The sequence below is a fragment of the Carcharhinus amblyrhynchos genome, unplaced genomic scaffold (genome assembly GCF_965287045.1).
Source record: "Carcharhinus amblyrhynchos unplaced genomic scaffold, sCarAmb.v2.hapA scaffold_38, whole genome shotgun sequence".
Lineage (NCBI taxonomy): Eukaryota > Metazoa > Chordata > Chondrichthyes > Carcharhiniformes > Carcharhinidae > Carcharhinus > Carcharhinus amblyrhynchos.
This window is the reverse complement of record NW_027649779.1, coordinates 3,360,865-3,379,954: the sequence shown is the minus strand read 5'-3', so window position 1 is coordinate 3,379,954 and position 19,090 is coordinate 3,360,865. Positions and strand designations below refer to the sequence as shown.

At 43.4% G+C, this 19,090-nt stretch overlaps 2 protein-coding genes and 3 non-coding genes across 5 annotated transcripts; 1 reads left to right on the top strand and 4 right to left on the bottom strand.

Annotated features, from left to right (window-relative positions):
• Positions 1-1,223: 1,223 nt before the first annotated feature.
• On the bottom strand, positions 1,224-6,676 carry LOC145362399 (putative G-protein coupled receptor 139). Its single transcript, XM_080218445.1, has 2 exons — positions 6,580-6,676; positions 1,224-2,167 (listed from the first exon to the last, which is right to left on the bottom strand). Exons 1-2 carry the CDS (start codon positions 6,674-6,676, stop codon positions 1,224-1,226), a joined length of 1,041 nt encoding a protein of 346 aa, XP_080074571.1.
• A 2,718-nt stretch (positions 6,677-9,394) lies between these two features.
• trnaf-gaa (transfer RNA phenylalanine (anticodon GAA)) lies at positions 9,395-9,467 on the bottom strand. The gene has a single exon. It is a non-coding gene; the product is annotated as a tRNA-Phe (tRNA).
• A 1,006-nt stretch (positions 9,468-10,473) lies between these two features.
• On the bottom strand, positions 10,474-10,547 carry trnav-cac (transfer RNA valine (anticodon CAC)). Its single transcript has one exon. It is a non-coding gene; the product is annotated as a tRNA-Val (tRNA).
• Positions 10,548-11,667: 1,120 nt separating this feature from the next.
• trnap-ugg (transfer RNA proline (anticodon UGG)) lies at positions 11,668-11,739 on the top strand. The gene has a single exon. It is a non-coding gene; the product is annotated as a tRNA-Pro (tRNA).
• A 3,260-nt stretch (positions 11,740-14,999) lies between these two features.
• On the bottom strand, positions 15,000-15,893 carry LOC145362398 (G-protein coupled receptor 15-like). The gene has a single exon (XM_080218444.1). The coding sequence runs from the start codon at positions 15,891-15,893 to the stop codon at positions 15,000-15,002; it is 894 nt and encodes a 297-aa protein (XP_080074570.1).
• Positions 15,894-19,090: the final 3,197 nt, after the last annotated feature.

Below are 19,090 nucleotides of genomic sequence, written 5' to 3'. Positions count from 1 at the left end.
GATGCTGGAATCTGAAACCAAAAGATGAAGTGTTGGAAAACCTCAGCTGTTCTGGCAGCAACTCTAAGGAGACAAAAGAGCTGACGTTTCAAGTCCAGACGACTCTTTGTCAAAGCTTTGACTATCGGAAATAGGGCTGTAGGGGCTGGAAAGTGATTCAGCAGGGTTAAGGGGCTGGGGGAGGTTACAGAGACAGAGAGGGGGTGTCAGAGCTGGAGGAGATTACAGAGATAGGGTGGGGCTGCAGGGGCTGGAGGAGGTTACAGAAGTATGGAAGGATGTAGGGGCAGGAGATGGTTACAGAGATAGGGAGAGGGGTGTATGAGTTGGAGGAGGTTGCAGAGATAGGGAGAGGTGTTAGGGTTACCACTTAACCTGCACACCTTTGGTTATTAAGGGACAATTTGGCATGGCCAATCAACCTAACTTACATATCTTTGGACACACAGGGAAAATTTAGCATGACCAATCCACCTAATCTGCACATACTTAGGCACTAAGGGACAAGTTATATGGCCACTGCATCTAACACGCACATCTTTGGACACAAAGGGAAAATTTAGCATGGAAAATCCACCTAACCCTCACATCTTTGGAGTGTGGGAGGAAACCAGAGCACCTGGATGAAACCCACGCAGACATAGATAGAGTGTGAAAACACCACACAGACAGTAACCTGGGGTTTTTCATTGTTTTCCCACTCTGAAATTTCACATCCTGGGGGCAACACTGGCACAGTGGTTAGCACTGCTGCCTCTCAATGTCATGAACTCTGGTTCAATCCTGGCGTGGGTCACTGCCTGTGCGGAGTTTTCACATTTTCCCCATATCTGTGTGGGCTTCGTCCAGGGGCTCCAGTTTCCTCCCACAGTCTGAAAGATATGCTGGTTAGGCACATTTGTGATGCTTAATTCTCCCTTAGAGTACCCGAACAGGCACAGGAATGTGATGGCTGGAATGTTTTCACTGTAACTTCATTGCAGTGTTAATGCAAGCCTACTTGTGACATGAGTAAATAAACTTAAATTAAAAACCACTTTCTCCATGGAGTTTGCTCACACCATTTAATAGAAGATATCTATTTTGGCCCCCAATTGATTGGCTCTTTCTTGAAGAACATTCATTATCATTTCGTTTTTTTCATGAAAAAAAAATCAAATTAACTGTTTGCTCTAATGTCAGTGGTGAATCAGCTACTTTGCTTCCATGTCCATTTTATTTGATCACTGAACTTTCGAACATAGTCCAGGAAATGAATGTGTGATGTCTCGTATTTGAACACGTTTGACAATCATCATCAGGGGATATTTAATACCGTTCACTAACTCCTTTCGGAATTGACTCTGAGTAACAGCATAAATAAAAGTATTTGTACAGCAGCTCAGGAGCTGGAGCATGAAACCAATTTCAGGAACAAATGTGGGCACGTGAACTGAATATCCCAAGTAATCTAATCGTCTCACTATCGAACAGGACATAAACAGTGCCCACAGCAGCATGAAATTCCCCGAGATTAGAAAGAGTAAGACCATGGATTTCCGTCGCCTTCCCATTTCTGGGTCGTTGGAACTCTCGCCACTGCCCCGAACGCGGAGTCTCATGCGGGCCCTGCTGGCCAATAAGACGCTTCTGAATGTCAATACATTGAACAACAAAATCAATACAAATGGAACGAACGGTGTTAAAATGTAATGCATAAATTCAACAAGAGCCCAGGCCAGTGAGTGAGATGCATGAGGCAACACGTTGCAAAACCAGGGTGTGTTTGAAAGCCAGTACTTACTTGCATACAGAAAATACCAGAAAATGTTCTTCAAACAGCTCAACACCGTCACTGTGACGAGAACCACAGTTGCTGTTTCTTCAGTGCAGTATTTTGCTCTTAACTTCTGGCAACTAATGGCCACAAATCGATCAAAGGTGAAAGTGACAGTGAACCAGACAGAACAGTCAGTGACAGCGTAAAGGACAACCGCGTGGATGTTACACACTCGAATGTACAACAGGAAAGTAAATTGCTCTCGATACACTATGGGAATATGCCTCAGGATTAGATCAATGATGATTATCAGTAGATCAGCTGCTGCCATGGCAACCAGATAGCGAATCACACACTTGGAGAGGCCACACTTTCCCCGACACAAGATCACTATCGTCAGTGTATTAACTGTGTGTGGGAGAGACAGAATGAAAATATCCAGCAAATTAGTGTTCAAGTTTATTTATTATTGTCACAGGTAGGCTTATGTTAACACTGCAATGACATTACAGTGAAACCCACACAGGTACAAAAGAGACGAAAATGTCTGCGGTCACGTGACAACTGACTCATAGAATCCCTACAGTGCAGAAGGAGGCCATTCAGCCCATCGAGGGTGTACCGACCACAATTCCACCCAGATCGTATTCCTGCTATCCCATGTATTTACACTGCTAGACCCCCCGACAAATAGCCAATTCAGCACGGCCCATCACTCTAATCTGCACATCTTTGGACTGTGAGAGGAAACCAGAGCACCTGGAGAGAATCCACGGGGACAATGTACAATCTCCACACAAACAGTGACCCAAGGCTGGAATTGAAACTGTGTCTCTGGCGCTGTGTGGCAGCAGTGCTAATCACTGTCCCGCCCTACACCCACCCCACCCCACCCCCTCCCTTAAGGACAGCTTCTTCCTTGTTACCTTTAGTCTTTTGCATGGACCTACCTTGCACTAAGTTGATCTTCCTCTACACCCCAGCTATCACTGAATTTGCCTACTTCTGCTCCTAATTCCTATGTAATTTTGTTCTGAGTTTTTAGCTGTCCTACTGGTTCCTATTATGTGTCTTAACTACTCCACTATGACTGTAAACAACTTTTATAGTTACAGCATAGAACACATTCTTTCTGGTTGTATCAAAGTTTGGTATGGCCCCTGCTCTGTCCAAGACCGCAAGAAACTACAAAGGGGGTCATGATCGAAGCCCAGTCCATCACACAAACCAGCCTCCCATCGTTTGACACTGCCTCGGAAAAAGCAGCCAGCATAAGCAAGGATCGCACACATCCCGGACATTCTCTCTTCCACTTTCTTCCAGTGAGAAAAAGATGCAAAAGTCTCAGGTCACGTACCAACTGACTCAAGAACAGCTTCTTCCCTGCTGCTGCCAGACTTTTGAATGGGCCTTCCCCATATTAAGTTGATCTTTCTCTACATCCTAGCTGTGACTGTAACACTACATTCTGCGCCCTCTTCTTTCTTGTTCTATGTCTGCATAGCATTTAAGAAACAATCGGTTTTTAATGTATGCTAATACATGTGACAATATTACATCAATTCAGTCATGGGGAGATACAGATAGCCTCTACATAGACAGTGATCCAAACTGGGAATTGAACCTTGGTTCCTGCACTGTGAGTCAGCAATGCTAACCACTGAGCCAGCTTGCCACCACCTGCATGCTGACAGTTAATAAGATCAACTTAGTGCATTTGTGATGCGATATCGAGTTTGACTGCAATTCCGCACGTTAAAATTCCTCACGACAAACTAACATTAATCTGTATCTTGACATGCATCCAAAATGACTCTCTGTCACAGGCGTCCCTATTCGTGGGGTTGGTAGTCAAAGTAATCATGAACCAATGATGCAGATTTGATCACAGAATCCCTGCCGTGCAGAATCTGACCATTTGGCCCATCATGACTGCAACGACTCTCTCCGTTAAGGCATGTTACCCAGACACTATCCCCGTTACAGCTTCTCAGGAAACAGCTTCTTCCCTGCTGCTGTCATGTGCCTGCCCGCTAATCCACCTAACCTGCAAATCTTGGGACACTAAGGGGCAATTTAGCATGGACAATCCACCAAACCTGCCCATCTTTGGAGGCTAGGGGACAATTTGGCATGACCAATCCACCTGGGTCAGATCTCAAACAATGATGAGATGGAATACAGGAAAAAGATATAGAAACTGGTGACGTGGTGTCATGATAATCATCTCTCGCTGAATGTCAATAACAAAACGGAGATAGTAATCGACTTCCGGAAGCGTAGTGGAGAACATACCCCTGTCACCATTACTGGGGACGAAATAGAAATTGTTGAGGGCTTCTCATTTTCATGTTTTCAGGTCACCAACAACTTGTCCTGGTTTCCACCCCCCGCCCCCTCCCACTGATGCCGAAACTATAGTTAAGAAAGCCCACCAACACATCCTCTTTCTGAGAAGACGAAGGACATTTGACATGTCCGCTCCAACTCTCACCAACTTATCCAGATGAACCACAGAAAGCATTCTATCTGGTAGTATCGCAGCTTAGTATGGCTCCTGCTCCACCCACGGCACAATAAACTACAAAGGGTCATGGATAAAGCCCAGTCCATGATTCAAACCAGTTTCCTATCCATTGACTCCACCTACAATTTCCACTGCTTTGGAAAAGCAGTCAGCGTAATCAAGGACCCCATGCTTCCTGGTCCTTCTCTCTTTCAACTTCTTCTGTCGGAAAAAAAAAAGATAGAAACGTCTGAGGTTATGTACCAACCGACTCAAGAACAGCTTCTTCCCTTCTGCTGTCAGACTTTTGAATGTACCTACCTCGCATTAAGTTGATCTTTCCCTACATCTCTGACTGTAACACTACATACTGCACCCTCTCCTTCTCTATGAATGGTATGTTTTGTTTAGCGCACAAGAAACAATACTTTTCACTGTATACTAAAGCATGTGACAAAATAAATCAACTCAAATCATCCTGGAGAATCTCCTGTGCAAACCCTCTCCCCCAGTGCAGTCACATCCATCCTATAATGTGGTGACCAGAACTGCACACATTACCACAGCTGCTGCCTCACCAGTTGAACAGGGTGGGGTGAAGGGACGAGCCTGAGTTAGATGCTCTTTTGGAGGGTCTGTCCAGACTCACTGGGCCAAATGGCCTCTTTCTGCACTGTAAGGATTCTACAGTTCTAATCGAGGGGGTTCTCTAAACCAATAGTGAAATAACAATAGCTGTTTGTGGTGCTTATAATTTCACGATGGTCAGGAGTGTGATGGAATCGTCCCCATTGGCCCGGATGGGTGCAGCTCCAGAAGCTTGACACAATCCAGGACAAAGCAGCCCCGCTTTATTGGCACCACATCAACAAACATCCACTCCCTCCACCACCAACGCACAGTAGCAGCAGTGTATACTATCTCCAAGATGCACTGCAGCAATTCACCAAAGATCCTTAGACTGCACCTTCCAAACCCAAGACCGCTTTTCTCTAGAAGGACAACGGCAGCAGATACACGGGAACACCACCAACTGCAAATTCCATTCTAAGCCACTCACTATCCTGAATTGGAAATATATCAGTCATTCCATTGCAGTCGCCACATCAAAATTCTGGGATTCCCTCCATAACGGTATTATGGGTCAACCCACAGAACACAGACTGCAGTGATTCGAGAAGGCAGCTGACCACCACATTCACAAGGAGCAACTAGGGATGGGCAATAAATGCTGGCAAGGTAGAGAAGCCCATATAGAACCATAGAACATTACAGCACAGAAACAGGTCTTTTGGCTATTCTTGGTTTGTGCCAAAACATTTTTCTGCCGAGTCCAATTGAACTGCACCTAGACTATATCCTTCCACATCCCTCTCATCCATGTACCAGCCCAAGTTTTTCTTAAATGATAAAAGTGAGACCGCATTTACCACTTCACCTGGCAGCTCGTTCCACACCCTACCACTTTCTGTGTGAAGAAGCCTCCGCCCTCAATATTCATTTTAAACTTTTCCCCCTTCACCCTTAACCCATGTCCTCCGTTTTTTTTTTCTCCCCTAGCCTCAGTGGAAAATGCCTGCTTGCATTCACTCTATCTATACCCAACATTTTTTTACACCTCCATTAAATTCCCGCTTGTTCTTTTACGCTGCACAGAATAAAGTCCTAGTCTATTCACCTTTCTCTGTAACCCATTTTCTCAAGACCCAGCAACATTCTTGTCAACCTTCTCTGCACTTTTGCAACCTTATTAATACCCTTCCTGTCATTCGATGACCAGAACTGCACACAATGCTCTAAATTCGGCCTCACCAATGTTTTGTACAACTTCACCATAACATTCGAATTCTTATACTCAATATTTTGATTTATAAAGGTCAATGTTCCAAAAACACTCTTTACAACCCTATCTACCTGTGACACCACTTTTAGGGAATTAAGTTTCTGTACTCCCACATCCCTCTGTTCTACTGCACTCTTCAGTGTCCTACCATATTCCATGAATAAATATGAAAGAAATGGCCAAGGGCATTATGTATTTCTGAACAGTATCTCGAAATAACCCCCCTTGCAGACACGGGGAGAACGTGCAAACTCCACGGAGACAGTGACCCAAAGCGAGAATCGAACCCGGGTCCCTGTGAGGCAGCAGTGTTTGCCGCCGTGCCACCCCACCAACATCGCTTTACACAAAACGACCTTATCTTCAATTACTTTCACCGTTGTTAAGTCGGCAGCGTGAAGAAGTGGAAGAGCAGGAGGCACGGGTTAAGATTCCACGTTGTTCTGAACCCTGCCTCCTGCAGTAACCTACCAGGAACACTGACTGCTGCCAGCACGGGGTAGTAAATTTTTTGTATGTCTTCGAGTGCCCACAGAATCCTGAGCTTGGCCAGAAACGAAAGCGACATTTTCACCCTGTAGGTAAAGATTGATGATTCGATGCTCCTGTTGCCGGGAGTGATCCCCAGATGAAACCCTGGATATATTCCTCCTTATTTATAGGAGAACGAATCCACAGGGTCAGAAAATCCCGCGGCAGTATCACTTATTCATAGTCACTGAACAAACAACTATTTCAACAGCTATCACCCCCCAGGGTTTATGGGTAACAACACATCTGCCAGTCAGGGAGACCTGTGTAAATATTCTTTATTCCTATAATCCTAAAAAAAATGCACATGTATATTTTCTGACTAGAATTATCACGGGGACACGAGGTTACTTGAATATCAATATCAGCTTTCTGTTTACACTCAATTCTGGCTGCCACATTACAGGAAGGATGTGAAGGCTTTGGAGAGGGTACAGAAGACTTTTACCAGGGTGCTGCCTGGATTGGAGGGTCTGAGCTATAAGGACAGGATGGACAAACTTGGGTTGCTACCTCTGGAGTGACGGAGGCTGAGGGGAGGCCTGCGAGGAGTCTGTAAAATGATGAGAGGCATAGAAAGGATTGACAGTCAAAATATTTTTTCCCAGAGTTGAAGTGTGTAATTTTAGGGGACACAAACACACTTAAACGGGAGATTTCAAAGGAGATATGAAGGGTGATTTTTCTTTACACACAGAGAGTGGTAGTTGTCTGGAACGCACTGCCAGGAGTGGTGGTGGAGGCAGATGTGATAAAGGGCTTGTTTAAAGATGTGTTTAAAGGGCTTTTAGATCAGCATATGAATAAACAAGGACCAGAGGGATATGGAGCAAGGGCAGAGAATAGATTAATTTGGCGTCATGTTCGGCACAACATCGTGGGCTGAAGGGTCTGTTCCTGTACTGTACTGTTCCAATGTAGTTGACAAGATTGTCAGTTCAGGGAGACAAAGCCACATCTTTGAGCACCCACCGACACTGTTTTTTACCCCGTTTCAGGAATAGCCTTCCAAGCGGATTAATGGGATCGTGCACATTCCTTCTTTTTTTAAAAAAAATTCTCGAGACACTGATTGGCCAACATTCATTGTCCATTCCGAGTTGCATATGGAGCATAGTTGAAAGTCAAATACATTGCTGTGGCTCTGGAGTCCAGTGTAGGCCAGATTGAGCAAAGACAGCAGATTCCCTTTCCCCAAAGGACATGAGTGAACAAGTTTTTTTCCCCCGTTTCCCTGACAATGGTTTCATGGTCATCAGCAGATTCCTGATTCTATTTTTGATGAACACAAATTCCACCATTTGCTGAGGCTGGATTCGAACCTGGGGTCTCTGGAACATGTGTTGAGTTTCTGGATTAATATTCTAGTGATAATAGCACTCGGCCATCACCTCCCTCTGAACTGCTTTTAGTTGAAGGGCTAATGTTCAGTTAATAGTTAAAGTTCAGTTGAGAGTTTATGCGTTGCAATGACTTTAATCAGGCAATTGAGGTGGGCCACTGGACGGACTAGCTTGGGCGGGGTGGGGGGGACATTCCACACACACCGCCTCCCCCTCCACCCCTGCCCAACCCAACCCGGTCGAAAATCTGTAAGGTGTAACCCTCTTAGTTAATTACCGGCACAGGATTGCCACCACCCCATCTCCTCCCAGCAGGGGAAATAACCAGGGAGGTGATGCCCTGGAAGGCTGCAGATAATCGATCATCTTTATCCCCAGTGTAATAGAATCGCTTGTTATGTCATTGCATTGAAATTAATTGTTGTTCTATAATATATCACTGTGGATTGTCTGGAGCCCGGAGGGTGTATCCCCTCGGATGAAGTAGAGAGAAAACAGTCTCATCCCACTCCCACTGCATCTCACCTCACAGGACAACTGCCTCATTGCAGGATTAAATGCACTGAATCTTGGTTAAACATAGACAATGAGAGGACAGAGGGAGCAAAGAGCAAAAGAGGGAACAGTGATCGCTGCACGAAGAGACAGACTGAAAGAGTGAAAGAGTCTGAGACAGTTTTCCAGCGACCAAGAGGGACGGAGAGTGAGGCAGACACCCACAACCCAATATACACACAACAGCTGTCTGAACCCACAAGCATGGGGAGCTCTGAATGGGTGAATAAGGATTTAGTGAATGTTCGGAAGCATTGTCACTTTTTGAAAATGTCTGGATTCTCTGTGAGTCTGTAGTGTTGATAGAATCCTTGCAGTCCCTGCTCGGGTTCTCAAATCATATCCCATGTGAACCAATTCCAGTAGGTCATGGGGAAATAAACAAAATCCGTAACGCGTCCATTTCTGAACAAGGGCTTGTCCGCAATTTGAACCCAGGGCCTCTCGCAAGTGTGCAGGCTTTTATATCCAAAGGGAGAATCTCATCCCGAATCCATCAAGCCATCGCTCAAACAGAATGTCAACTAAAAGTATTTCCACTGCCATGTAAAAGCGGACCTGACATCTGCACTGAAATGTGATGAGGTTGGAAAAACTCAGGACGTTACATGGCATGTGTGCATCAGGAAACAAAGATAAACCTTCACCTCCATGAACTGTCATTAATATTGGGAATGTTTGAAAATAGAGGAAGTTTTTTTTTTAAAATAAAATCCAACCAGGAAGAAATATAACAACATCTGGCAGGATGGAAATTGCGATGGGTATTTGGTCTGTTGCAGTTTGCATGAATTGATGTTTGAAGACAAATTGTGGTGCTAAATAGCAAATAACACAGAAAACCAGTGAGGGAATCCTGCTGAAACCAGGGATTGAACCAGAGGCCTTTAGATCTTCAGTCTAACACTCTGCCAACTGAACTATTTCGGCTGCCTGGCAGACTAGAAGCTTCCGTCTCCCAAATATCTAGGAGAGCAATGATTTCTGCCCATTCGTCAATGCATCATTTTCATCTTTCTTCGAATAATCTCAACCAGATGTCCTCAGTGATGAAAACAAATCACTGCGGATGGGAAAAGAGGAAATGCTCCAAAATCTCACAAAGTCTGACAGCACCTGTAAGGAGTGAAAAGGGCGGACGTTTCGACTCCAGATGACAATTTATCAAAGCTCATTGAACACTTGTACTCAGTATTCGTTTCAATATTTAGTATCAATGTATTATTTAACACATATGGCTTCATTATGAATTGAATATTTCTGAAATTGATCATCAGTGAATTGAAAATATAACTGATCAACAGAACCAATCGAATCACCGGGTAATACAGATCACAATTTTGGGATTGACTATCGTCAGCTTTTAAACAAAGTCAAATGCATTTAAATGGAGGAGAATCAAGAATTATCTGTTAGTGATCCTTGAGCCTTTTTTATTATAGGCGTGAAACATTCAGGCGCATAAATTCCGGCCCGTTACAGGAATATCTGGTACATCCGCACTGAGTCTCGATTCCTTCATCTGTCTGATTGGGTTTTCCTGTTTCTTAGAGATGAAAAACGATTTTAAAACAAAGATTCTTCTGTGAAATGTGCGCCATTTCCAAAAAGTTCACTTACAGTATCAGTCGTATCTGTCTGTTTGAGCACACACTACTATCAGGTATTTCAGATGGTGATTAACCATATTAGTCTGCCCCTAGAAACCCATTAAATTCTGATGGAGACTGAACCAGACGTGAAAATCTGCTCGGCGTCAAAAGCGAACTTTTCTGTCAGTGCGTCAAAAAAAAACTTTGCTTATTTCACCGGAAGTATTTGAGGGTGAAGTCAGAGAAATGATAACATGTTTTTAACATCCAAATTCAGACAATGTTGAGCAACAAACTCAAACCTCGCAACTTTTTCCTTACCCGACATGAGAAAGTTGAATGAATGTTTCTGCCTGGTTTACGAACCGGGGACTTTTCGCGTGTGAGGCGAATGTGATAACCACTACACTACAGAAACAGCTTAAACTAGAGAAACGCAAATCAGCCTGTTTTCAATGTTCAACTAGGCTGTGTTGCTGCAGGTTCCGATGGTTAGACTGAGAGCCCATGTCACTGAATTCAGGAAGATAACCGTTACTTTCAATCTGATTCTACAACTTATCCCCAACAGCAAAACTTAAAAGCGCTCGTCTGGCAAATATCTAAGGGAGCAATGATTTCTACCCATTTATTATTTCATCATTCTCATATTCCTTCGAATAATCTCAATCAATTGTATTCAGTAAAGAAGCAAATTACTGCGGATGCTGGAATCGGAACCGAAACTTCTGGCAAGTCTCACAAGGACTGTGATGAAAGCAGAGCTCTGACAAGCTGATGTTGTTCAGTAGATTTACTGCAGTAAGGTTTATGTCAGTTCGATACAAACATTACTATTTGAAAGTGGTCACTTACAGAGAAATTTAATGCAGTGGAAGGTAGCCTACTTATTTTACAGGAGGAACCAGCAACGGATTTATAAACATGGATTGTGCAACGGGGCTGAAATTTCTCCCTGCTGTTGACATGGTACAAATATTTATTGACGATTTTCAACTTCCTACCGAGTATTTAGGTTCCGTGGTGTAATGGTGAGCACTCTGGACTTTGAATCCAATAATCTGAGTTCAAATTTCGGCGAAACCTTGCTTTAATTTGCATAATGCAGATTGCCTCATCACTGTGGCTCCTGTGTAATCACTATGCAGTCCACCCAGCAGTTCCTTATTATCCACAGCACACGGGATTGTTTCAATGACCTTGTGAATGGTCTCATACTCTGGTATAAACATTGTGTGATATTCTGCTTTCCTCACGCTGAGGCCATGGAACCCACAGGACTCGCTTTTATCTCTCCTGAAATGCACGCTATCTGTTGTTATGTTGCCTCGCTCCTGGATTTCACGTGTTTAACACTTCCTACCTTTCCAACCTTTAACCATTTAAATGAAAGGTTATGGAGGTGTAAGAAGTGAATCCTTTCTTTGTGCGCACTTGCTGCCTGGCTTCCTCAGTACTTTATTCCAGCGCTTCCAAATTTCACTGTAGCTGTCTGATCAGGTTAAGATAACAATATAAGTACCTGCCTTTGCGCCAGTGGCTCGTTGGTCTAGTGGTATGATTCTCGCTTTGGGCGCGAGCGGTCCCGGGTTCAAATCCCGCATGAGCCCCATTGTTATTCATGGCCAAGTCTTGTTCATTTCTTTATCGTGCACGCAGCAGGATGAGTTCACTCCCGGTTTGGTTTGAGAACCTGACAATGCACGGAATCCAACAACACAACTCATTCAAGATGATTTCAAAAGTTGAACGTGCTCGTGGACGCTCCCTTCATCCCAAATCAACGATTCCAGAGGACATGGTGCTTGTGGATTCCGGCCTCTGGTTTTATGTATATTGTTATTAATTCATGTGATATGGATTGCTACTCCATTTTCTGTCGAAATCTGTCTGTCCTTGTTTCTCTTTGTCGACCTCGGTCTTTTTCACTCAGTCTCTCTGTGCCTATATCTCATTTCCCTGGTTTACTCTTATTTCCCTCTAAGCTCTCGCTGTCTGCGTGACCAAGTTTCATTGGCACAGTTGTCATTGGAGAGGGGATTTAATGCGATGATGCTGTTCTCTCTGAGGTTTGGAATAATGAGAAGTGAACTCATTGAAAATTCTGGAACTACGAGAGAGAGTTTGGCAGTGAATAACAGAGAGATTGTATATGCCTCCGATTCTGTGTGTGCCCTTGTATCTTTGGAGTTACCAGTATCTCTATATGTCTGCTCCTGAAACTTGGTGTATCTGCATCCATATGTGCCCCTGCACCTATATGTGTCCCTGAATCTGTATATGCGCCCCCCCCCCGTATCTCTGTAGGCCCCAATACCTCTGTGTGTGTGTGTGTGTGTGTGTGTGTCTATCTTTGAGTGCTTCAGAACCTGTGTGTGCCTGTATATGCATGACCCCCCAAGATTTGTGTGTGCTTGTGTGTGTGTGTGTGAGTGTGTGTGTCCATCCCTGTAAATGTCTGATTCTTTGTGCCCTTTTTTAAGACGAAACCTTGAAACTGTCTGCCAGCGAATTGCAGAGGGCAGAAGTGTTTACCCACTAAGATTCTGAATTTGATTAACGTCTGATAACGGCATCGAATGTACAATTTGCAGTCTGAAATAATCCCAACTTCAATCTCCAGACATTATCTCCCAGTGGGAAATGAAGAACACGGTTTATCTGCGGTGTCTGGTTATAAAAAGGGCGAATACGCCAGCCGAGGTCCTTCTACAAGCTCCAATCTCGGACAATATCGTTCAATATTCATATTTCAGCAACTGGTTCGCAGACTCACAAGCACCAGCGCCTGCAGTCGCTGTGGTCCTCCAGCAGATGGTGGTGTTGTATCACTTTAATCACAAGACCGTGCAGCAGGTTTGAGGAGGTATTTGAGGAACATTTATTTCCCTGTTTCCTTGCAAAGGGAACAAATAGTAAAGCAATGGCATTAATATCTCTGTCAGTAACATTCACACGGAAATCTGGCCGAAGGATAGCGAATTTAATACTTGTATTCATATTTACCTTCCGGCTAGTGAACATGTCGATTACCTGCTAATTATTGTACAACTTCACCTTTCACTGATTTAAGGATTTGTCTGTTTTATCATCCAGACGTTATCAAATAATATTTTATTATAATTGGGCACATGCCTCTTTTTCGCTGGATTTTCTTTTCTTCGGCGCTCACTTTTTTTTTCCTTAGTCCCTTCAGAAATCCAGCCGAATCCTGCCTCTATGTTATGTTCTGTGTATATTTAAATATAGTTCCTTGTTAGAGCAGAGGAGGATGAGAGGCGACTTAATAGAGGTTTATAAGATGATGAGGGGGATAGATAAAGTGGACGTGCAGAGTATATTTCCTCAGGTGAATGTAGCTGTTACTAGGAGGCAAAACTGTAAATTTCATGGTGGGAGATATAGGAGGGATGTCCAAGGTAGTTTCTTTACTCTGAGAGTGGTTGGGGTGTGGAATAGACTGCCTGCTGTGATAGTGGAGTCGGACACTTTAGGAACTTTCAAGCGGTTATTGGATAGGCACATGGAGCACTCCAGAATGATAGGGAGTGGGATAGCTTGATCTTAGGATTGGACATAGTTCGGCACAGCATTGAGGGCCGAAGGGCCTGTACTGTGCTGCACTGTTCTTTGTTTCTATGTTTGTATGTAAATGCATCATTGTGTCTATCTCCAGTGGAAGTGTACAAGTCAATATTTAATATTCACTGCATGAATGGTCTCCCCGAATGGAAAAACTACAACTCGAAGGCTCTGGGCCGATCGATATTTTTACGGGGAAGTTTGATGTTTTGATGAATGAAAAGGGAACTGAAGGCGATGTTGCTGGGTTTACATCATAAAAGAAGGGAGGAGCCTGATGTGGAGCATTAAAAAAAAACAGAAAAACAAAAAGGAAGAAGTAGAGCATTTGGGCCGAATGGCCTGATTCTGTGCTGTAAACTTGTTGAAACTTTCCAGTCCTACCCCCTGAATTATTTGAGAAAACGATTCTCCCCCTATTTGTTCGGGTTTCCGTCCAAAATGCAAAAGTGTGCATTTTAGGTACATTGGCCATGCTGCATCCCCCTTTCGTGCCCAATTATTTGTAGGTTACGTGGATTAACCATGACAATTTTGTGTGGTTACGGGGATAGGTTGGTGAGAGGGCCTGGGTAAAATACTCTTTCTGAGAATTGGTACAGGCTCGATGGCCGAATCCTCTCCTTCTGTGGGGCTTCTAAGGTTCTCTGATGGTAACCACAGCTCCGCGTCAACATTAAAATTGAAACAGTTACATTTGAATCTGAAAAGAATGTGTTACCAGGGGATATATTTGCACGTGTGTTTTTTTTTAATGTGTTGGTATTTGAAAGTTAGGATTTCATTGGGATCTTGGTGGAATCATATTGTTTAAAACTTTTTTTTTAATCAGAAAAGCTGGGATATTTCACCAAAACAATGTGAATCAACGGGGTTTAAAATAATGGTGGAATCATTATCCGTTCACTACACTGCAAGGATATCAAAATGTTCAAGAATAATGAGACATAATCATGTAACAACTTTGACTGGAAAAAAAAATCATCTTGGTTCTCTGCAACTGAGTGACTGGGGGATCTGGTGTTTTCCATCGTTGGGGGCAGACGTGAATTTTCTTCTATCGAGAAAAAAAACAGTGTCTCCAACGCAGCAGCACTTAGTTAGTACCAGAAACTCTGGACACTGGAGGACGGACATTGCAGCTCTGCAGTGTTAGGGAGGGATGGAGCTCTGGAATTTTTGATTCAGGTGAGAGATAAGTTGGCATAAAATGAACCAATCCAATGGACAAGAAACAACACGAGAATATGAGCTTGAAAGGGAAAGATAACAATATTTTATTGCTTATTCACCGGTTGATGCAGGCAATAAAAATGGTAAAGGGAAACCTCAGTACATTCTTCAGCTGTTCCCGGAACTTGGTCTGCGTCACCGCATAGATAAAAATGTTATTGCACGAACTGAGAAGCTGCAGCATGTTGGTCGTTTCTTGAAGAATGAACTGTGGGTCATTGAAATCCAGGCCGGTAAAGTAGGCCTCACCCGTAATCTGTACGTAGAGGAAATGCCCGACATAGGTGACCCAAAGGAGGAGGAAGCTGAGGGAGATGGCGAACAGCAGGACAATTGACCTTTTGCCGTTTGCCATTTCCAGGTCTTCCTGATTCTGGCAGCCTCGGAGTTTTCTACGGGCTCTGCTGGCCGCTACAATATGTCTTATCGTGAGGACATTGAGCAGTAGAATCAGTAGGAATGGAAGAAAGGGTGTAAAGATGCGGTCAAGCCAGTCATATGTCTGCCAGGCGGGCGAGGTGTAATAGCTGGACTTGATATCGCAGAACCAGGGCATCCCGTCCAGAATGTACAAAGGCTGATAGGTGAAGTAGAAAGGGATGTTCTTGACACAGCTCAGGGTACAGATCAGTCCTATAACCGACAATGCAGTTTTCTCAGTGCAGTATTTGGTCTTTAGTCTCTGGCAACAGATGGCCACAAAACGGTCAATGGTGAAAGCCACTGTCAGCCAGACTGAGCCATCCCGCGTGGCATAGACCAACACGGTGCTGGCAGCGCATCCGTGGGTGGTCGACAGAACACTTTCACGGAAATAAATTCCTCCAATCCGGTTGAGGATGACGGCAGTGATAATGACAAGAAAATCGCTCACCGCTATCGCCACCAGGTAGAAGGTGATGCCCCGGGAGAGGCCACACCGCCCTCGGGATAAGATTATAATCACCATCAAGTTGGCTATGAACGATAAAAAGAGAAATACAGGAAGACATTACCGAGCAGATTCTAAACACCAGCCTCATCTAATGCATTCTGAAACCTTCCTCACCCACTCTAATGCTATTTTGCTCCACCAGAACCCTTGTCTTTTGTTTGGCATCCTATTCTGGATGAACAGACGTTTGTTATGATCAACAGTTTTGAAACAGGAAACACTGTCTTGAACTACCAAGAAAAGTTTAGCCTCTCGCCACTAAGTTCATCCTCTGAGCCTTAAGGTCATTTGCAATCTTAGCTCCTTCTTGTATTTGACTTGAGCGTTCAAACGCTCCCCCTCACCCCCTCCCCGCGCCATAAACATCATCCAGCACAGATGCCTAGTATCGACTGTCATATCACACATCACAAACCTGCCTTAGGTTAGCTGGGGCTTAAACACTTGTCCAATATCTTGTAAAAACTACATTTCAGCAACATGATTAGTCTTTTGGGTGTTCGTCCAAACTGGATCTTTAGTGTGTTTATGCTCATTTGCTACATCTGATAACAGGAGGATTGCTCACAATGAGTCCTGGCCATTTATCACACCGATATTTTCTCACCTACAACAGCTACGGCCTAATAGGTCCTTAAATTTCATGAACTCATTGTTGTTTTCAAGTCATCCATAGCCTCGCCGCTCCTTATCTGCAAACCTCCGACAACACTGTTAATATCATACAATATCTAACATCTGGTATGCTCAGGAATTAAGTAGCTCCATCAGTGCTCATTTTGCCTTTAGGTGCCAAAACTTAACGTTAGCAATTCTCTCCCTCAAGTGCTCTGCCTCTCTTGCCTTTATTATGGCTCGGTTTAAAATATTTTTCTTTACTGAGTCCTTAAGACATTTGCCCGAATGTTGTGGTTAATGGGAAATTTGGTTTGCGCAAGCTGCTGACAAGTTCGCCTTTCCGCATGGACTTGAGTGGTGGCAAAAAAAAACGTTGAAATTAAATTTCTGAAGTAAAACCATGAGATGGACAATGTATGTTGACCTTCCCAGTAAATAAAAACATTCGTTAAATTAACGTTCTACTATGATGTATGGAAACATCTGAAATATACCACATCCATTTAGAGATAGTGCTGCGGATTCCTGTTATGAATTAATACATTTTATATCACAATGTATTTAATATAATTGTTACATTTTGATAAATCAGTGCAGCATATTGTAATGAAATAATGCACGACATTGAATTTTACTGCACTGTGACTTGCCATTGTTCTGTGCAATGCTAAAAAGTTATAACATTTGATGAACTGCAATGTTTAAAAGAAACACGTCCATACACATTCATGTGTAACACTTCATAACTAGGAAATCTAACAAACGCAGTTTCTATAAATTTGCACCATGGAGCATTGGATAATATCTTATACTGTGAACAAAATAAGTGGGACTAATAACTGGGGTGAAGTGGCATAGTGGTTAGCACTGCTTCCTCAGAGAGCCAGGGCTCTGGGTTAGATTCCCGACTTGGTTCGCTGTCTGTGTGAAGTCTGCATGCTTTCCCTGTGTCTGTGTGGTTTTCTCCTACGGTCCAAATATGTGCGGGTTATGTTGATTGATCTTGCTAAATTGTCCTTAATTGTCAGAGAGATTAGTAGGATAAATATGTGGGGTTACAGGGAAACCTTCTGAGACTGTTGTTGGTGCAGACTCAATAGACCAAATGGCCTCCTTCTGTACTGGAGGGAGCCCATGTTTCTAAATTATAACTCTGTCTAAAACCGAAATACTGCATCTCCATATATGAACCCAAGTGAAGTATATTAAACTGAAATAACACTGCATTTAAATAACAAATAGCCCATTTCTGAGATACAACAACAGATTTTCTGGCAATTTACCAAATAAAAATACTATCAAAATCTATATCTATGTATTCAAAATCTATAGCTTACCCGGGATACCAATAACAGCGAGAATAGGATAGTAAATGGCATAAAATAGTCCATTCGCTGGCCCGTGCATTGTTATTTCTGAAATTGAACAAATCCTCCAAGCTGTACACTGAAGCTCTGCAGCACATTAAAAGCATCCTTCATTTATATGCAGTGAAAATCTCAAGGGTGACAATTAAGCTAGGTGCATTTGATTTACAGTTCAGTAAACAAACAGATTCACTCACGAGTCCAGTCCTCCTATGTACAACATTGGCAACACGGAAGGTTCCATATTTTCGTGGGCAAACTGCTTGCCGTTTTTGTACATCACCACCACCATTCTCCCCACCCCTCTCCGCGCCTCCCCACACCGCAATGAAAACACCCACCAAAGCATGACTTGGAATCTGCATTATATGAAACCACTGTTGATAGATGTTGTTCAGAGGTAACCTGAAATCCACTCATGTTCCCAGATAACAGTACAATAGAGAAGGAATGTCTGGGGTATATACGGGATAAATTTCTGGACCAAAGCGGTGAGGAATCAGCAAGGAAACAAACCCTTTTAGACTGGGTATTGTGTAACATGAAAATATTATTTGGCAATCTCGTTGAGATAGAGCCCTTGGAGATCAATGACTATAATATGATATAATTCTATATCAAGTTGGATACTGAGGTAGTAGATTCTGAGACCAGGGTGCTAAATCTCAACAAAGGGACCTAAGATGATCTGAGACATGAATTAGATTTGATGGACTGGGAAATAGATGTATTGAAACTAATGACTGAAAGAAAAAGGAAAAGTGATGCAGATGTTAAAAAAGTAGCATGAGGCAAATGGTAAAGAGATTGAGGAGGTTGAAATGGGTGGGTAGTACAGAATTGCAAAGAAAGAAAGAGTATGGGCTGAATGGAGAGAGAAGTGAATAAGAGTGGGCTTTGCATTGGGCGGGAATCGAACCCAGGACTTCTCACGTGGTACTTGACAGTTGGACAACAGAGCCATCAATGCAAAGATCAGGGGCCGCTGCTCATTTCATTCAACCAATGCTTTCACATGCAAAGAAATGTTCATGATTTTTTACAGCAAATTCAATGCAACTAACACACAACAACAACAGAGATGAAGTAACCACTGCTCGTTAACTGGGCAGGAGTCGAACCGGGCCTCCCGCTTGGCGCGCGAGCATTACACCGCTGAACCACCAATGCTGTGCTTGCTGATTCGCCCCCATACAAAACATACATGTCAGATACACACATGAAATC